A 5,219-nucleotide genomic window follows, 5' to 3' on the forward strand; every position below is an offset into this window, starting at 1 on the left:
TGCACTACAGGATTGCACTTCAGTGACAACCTCCCAAAAAGTGTAATGAGGGCAAATAAGCTAAGATGCAGTGGAAAAGCTTGGGCAATGTGGCATTTGCTAAAGCTCTTCAAAAAACTTGTCCCATGAAACCGGTGGAGTCTGGAGCTGCGCTGGGGGCCAGGGACTCTGTGGGAGGCCTCCAACCCATCTTCAGTATGGCACCACAAAAGGACTGGAGATCAAGAAGCAGCAAACAGGAGGGAGCTAAGGAAATCAAGCACGTAACATGAAATGTGTCTTCAGCTAATCCATGAAATGGCAGAAGATACATGAGCTGTGATGCTTAGCAGCGTTATGTGAATGATTACATGAAGCCGCTGTGGCAAGAGCCTGTAGAGACAGGCTTTACAGGGAATAAGCAGACACACAAGGCCAGGAAACTAACAGTGAAGGTAGTTCAATTTGCCGAGGTTTCTTTAAATTAAATAAAAAATTAGAGGCATGCCCATACAAAAATACAACCAATTCCACTGCCAGATGCAAACTGTGCTATCAAAATCACTGCTACAGATGCTGAAAAATTAAAGCAGCCATCAGTTTAGAGGGCAGCAATGTCATGCTGTCATACACCTTACCCTAAGCCCCCATGCCTACATGTTCTCTGTGTGATGACAGAAGATACTGCTCTCCCTTTTAGCGTATGACCCATCATGAGATACATGTCTCATGAACGTGTACCCTGCAACTGGTCCTTGCATGGTTTGGGCTTTGGAGGGTCTTCTTCTGGCATCAAAAAGCAATTCATCTTCTATTACAGGACTGTCACCCAGGTGATCTCAGTTTGGAGTGTCAGATGAACATCACTGGGGCTGACTAGCAGACTCTTCTTCATCTTCTTCATCTGTCTGGACTAGAAACCTGATGGTTCATGCTATCTTACCTCCCCGTGTCCCCCCCGCCCCTTTATTTTTAATGTGGCTGAAATTAAGTTTCAGACAAAAAGATTCTTATTAGAGCCAAAAGGTCAAAGCAGAGTTCTGGTTCTGCCGCACCAAGAACAGGTTGCCTAATATCCTAATATTACATCCTGAATTTAATCTTTAAGACTGTTTTTCAGCTACAAGTGACCCAACATCTCTCCAGTGAGCTGAGCACTCACAGAGCCCTTGGCTGCAGTGAGAGCTGCCAATATTCCCACCATTTGAAAGAGAACCAGGAGAATTATCTCAGACAGAAGAAACAGATCTCTTGTGCTGACAGAGTAAACGTATTTGGGGTCTGACTTTGCCAACAGCTCTCTCTTCTCTAACAACTACTGGGGTGGATCTGCTAACATGTAAGAAATATCCAACACTTTACATTGCAAGAAGCCACTTGCAGTTGCTTGTGGGTTTTGGCAAATTTAATTTTTTTTAAGTAATTTTCAATTCAATTTAAGCTGCAACCCCAACGTCCCTATTCCTACCTTGGAAATACTTGGAGCTTTGCATTAGGTGTGGTATTTAAAGGTTTTTGATTGTCCCCATACAGGTCTTCTGTACGACAGCCACTCTTCAGGCCCAGTTAAGTACCATTATGTCAACCTTCCACATGCCAGATGTAAAGCTCCTTACGGTCCTCTCCTACCAGAGGAGTACAGAATGAAATGGAACACCTAGAACCAATTTAGCAGCTGACGAATTTGCCATTTAGGAAGGGTAGCAGAATGGAAACACTTTATAGGAGCCTCCTTCATGGTCAAGTCAAGGAGCTAGTTACAGCTCAAGGTACACTGAAGCAGTTCTTGGAGCTGGCCTTGAGCAGGTCACTTCAGACCTGGTCCTGAAGTGTTGCCATTGACTTTGAAATCCATTGGGGACAGAGGAAGAGAAGTTTCAGTGCACCAACATTCACCATGTTTCACTGTAATTCCATGAATTTCTGCTTCTCCTTAATTTCAGGAAGACAATTCAGTAGCCTCTGGCTTCTATAGTTTGTTTTTTTCTCATCTACTAGCTAGCAGAAGCAGAAAAATAAACACACAACCAAGAGCTGTATTCACAGACAGGAAGTAACTTTAATTAAATATTGTGAAAGTTGAAAAGTTTTTACAGCTTGAATTTCTGCAAAAAAATTATAACAATCTCTACAGTAGTTAGTTTCTCTAACAATAGAACTGTACAGTGTGTGTGTCTATTCAAAAAGATTTAGATAAGAAGGTGAAAGGTTAGTAGTTTCAGAGATGACTTCATTTTAGCTGCATCCTAGTACAACTGTGAGGAAATAGGCATACTTTATGCAATCCAGTCATTGTGAAGCTTCACCTTGTTAAAATTGAAATCCGAATGTTTCCACTTAAAGCCATATTCTGTAAACAGCTGCATCTTTTACTTTGTAAAAGATAAGGGTGGTGCAGGGGAGACATTTTTATAAATTCCCATTCATCAGATCACTATAAATAGCTGCAACAAAACAAAATTATGCACGTTGCCAAAGGATCTTTGGACACTGGCGTAGAAGACTACACACAACGATGGCTAACACTGGTGTCAAAATCGCTATGACTTTGAGTGGAGCTCTACAAGAGTAATTGATGGTGTTACTGGACAAAATATGGCTTTAAATTTGATTACATTGTCGTGCTGTTGCTTACTATGTGAATTAGAATAATCACTTGGAATACAGAGAAGCAATAAACTGATGTCTCTCACATTTTCCAGTTTTCTCTTCTTTTATTTTCTCACCATGAAAAAAAAAAAGTCCTGTTTTCTTCCCTTCCCCCCCAAAGATCACACTGTGACATTCTAGTGAAAACCATTGCAAAATTCATACAGGAAGCATGCACAGTTGCAGCATCGTTGTAAATGATTTCTTGCTCGACTAGAAAAAAGTTATATTGTTTTAAGGTAACAAAACAGTTCTTTTGTGCTTTTCAATTCCTTTTTTTTTTTTTTCTTAGAATGTTAGTAATGATTGACAGTTCTGGTGCACAGTACAATGTACAAGTGAAATGAATATGATTTGCATTGTTAAGGCATCCAATCTGCTGGTTTATATTTATGTGAAAGACAGAGAAATATACAAGCAGACTTAAGAAAGAAAGTATTTTCATTGAGTTCTATGAAGTTTCTCCCCATATTTAATGCACAAAAATGCGTCACTCGAAAGAGGAGAAATCCCATGCATATTAATAGATTAAAACAGCATTAGTTTTTGTTAAGCCTCAAAAGCAAAGGATACATTTTTTTAAAATCTACATAACTAAATGCTACAAGAATAATATGCTACTTTTCGCCATATATTGGAAAAAACTTCTTAACTTACAAATAATACAAAAATAGACAATGGCTTTTGGGTGGAAATTAAAAAAAATGGAAGCATGGTTTTAAACAATACTAAAAAAAATTCCTATAAATGAAATGTTTTAAAATCACATTTAAACAGCTAATACAACGGTGAATGACCAAACAAATCAGCACTTTTCACATAGCAAACATACACAATAAAATAAACTTGGTAGGGGAAAAAAAGCAATGTACAAATTCCAAAGATAAATACATTATTTATATGGATATTTTACAAAATCCCCTGAAAAACAAACAAACAAAAAACAGAAACAAAAAGCTTTTTTTTAATTAATTTTGCAAGTATGTGCAAGCTAAAGGTAGTGAGCTCTTTTTGCAAAATATGCAGTAAAATTCTTTTTTTGTGATATTGAAAAACTGTCTTAAGACATTAAAATGTATAAATAGAACAACAACTTTGGCAAAAAATCACAAAAAATCTACAGTATTTATAACTACATACAAAACACAACAGCAAAGAAAAAATATCAGGTAATGCATCTTCAGAGCTTTGCTGCTTCTTTGACTAATAGTTTTTAAGAACACTTCCCAGATAATGATAGCAAAATTTTTGTAAAACAGAAGCTATGGTTTTGATTTGAAACCTTCCTAACAGCCCCACCACCCACCCCCCCAAACGCAAGTTTCCATTTACTATTCAAAAGCAGTTACCTGTTGCTGAATATATTATGATACAAACGGAGAGGGTCGACTGATACGGGAGCAATCCTAGTGGGAGGCTGATGAAAACGTGCGCTTTGAGATTTCGTGAGGATGCAGAACCGCAGGCGAGTCTGGTCTCGTTCTGCCCCATAAAAATAAATCGGTCAAGGGGAGAGGGGCTACGCTGAACAGACCCCACGCGTGATGGCCGTATTCTGTGTGGTTAGACGGCTATGCAAAATCCAAACGGCATTTTACGCGCAGCCCAGGTGACACTAAACTTCAAGGCGGCCACTCATTTGGAAAGACTCTGATATATAAGCTAAAGAGAGAGCCACACTCACCTAATTCTGCAGTTTTAGCATTATATCGAGAGGCACTGGATTTTCAGTTCAAGAGGAAATGTTTATGTGTATCCTGACCTTCCCCTTCACCAACTTTTCTTTTTGCATTATTTACACAATTATTTAGCCTGATCTTAAAGACAGAGGTTACTAATCCCATCCCCATCCTGCCCTCATCATCCAAAAATATCAGCTTTGTAGGGAGCGATATCTATTTAATTAGATCATTAAAAATGCATCATATTAGCAAGTCACCACTGGATAAGCAACCCATATGAGCCGACCCTTAATTAAATGGCCATAATTCTTCTACGAAAAACTAACTGGCACTTCTATTCTGTCCCATACAGACTTGTATGTAAATGACACCACTTCATTTTTCTTTACACAGCTTAAAAAAAATAAAATCATAAATTAAAAATGTGGAGTTCCATCTCTAGTGTCCCTTGTGTAACTGTATGATTTATAAAAGATAAATGGTGTTGAGTTAAATCTAGCCTTAAAAAAACCACAAAAAAACCCAGAAGGAACTAAAAGCAAGCCCCCACCCCTGCAAAAAAAAAAAAAAAAAAAGTGGATTTTTTTATCAACATACAATAAATATATCTCCCAGGTATTTGGGATGGACAACTGGAATCAACACCTTGCAATTGTAGATTGTTAATTTCAGTATGTGCAAGGATGGTGATTTTTGTTTTGTTTAAAAATCCGCAGTTATTGTAAGATTCTTCTTTATTTCTTTTTTATTTTTAAAAAGGCCTGAGTAAAAAGTTCCACTCTGGGACTTGTATCAGATTCTCTCTGAAGCAGAATTCAACCTCTTCATTAATAAAATTCTTCAAGGCAATTCTTTCACATGGGGGGAACAATCATGCCAGATATAGCTGTCAGAAGGAAAGGGGGGGGG

General features: G+C 38.1%; 1 protein-coding gene across 1 annotated transcript in view; it reads right to left on the reverse strand.

Annotated features, from left to right (window-relative positions):
• Positions 1-5,069: 5,069 nt before the first annotated feature.
• LOC104293664 (transcription factor COE1) overlaps positions 5,070-5,219 on the reverse strand; it is a 269,083-nt gene continuing 268,933 nt past the window's right edge. Inside the window, exon 12 of the mRNA XM_009893184.1 lies at positions 5,070-5,196. Coding sequence (XP_009891486.1) covers positions 5,165-5,196 — 32 coding nt within the window. The 3' untranslated portion in view covers positions 5,070-5,164. The remainder of the gene's footprint in view (positions 5,197-5,219) is intronic.

Source organism: Charadrius vociferus, unplaced genomic scaffold (assembly GCF_000708025.1).
Source record: "Charadrius vociferus isolate BGI_N301 unplaced genomic scaffold, ASM70802v2 scaffold1041, whole genome shotgun sequence".
NCBI lineage: Eukaryota > Metazoa > Chordata > Aves > Charadriiformes > Charadriidae > Charadrius > Charadrius vociferus.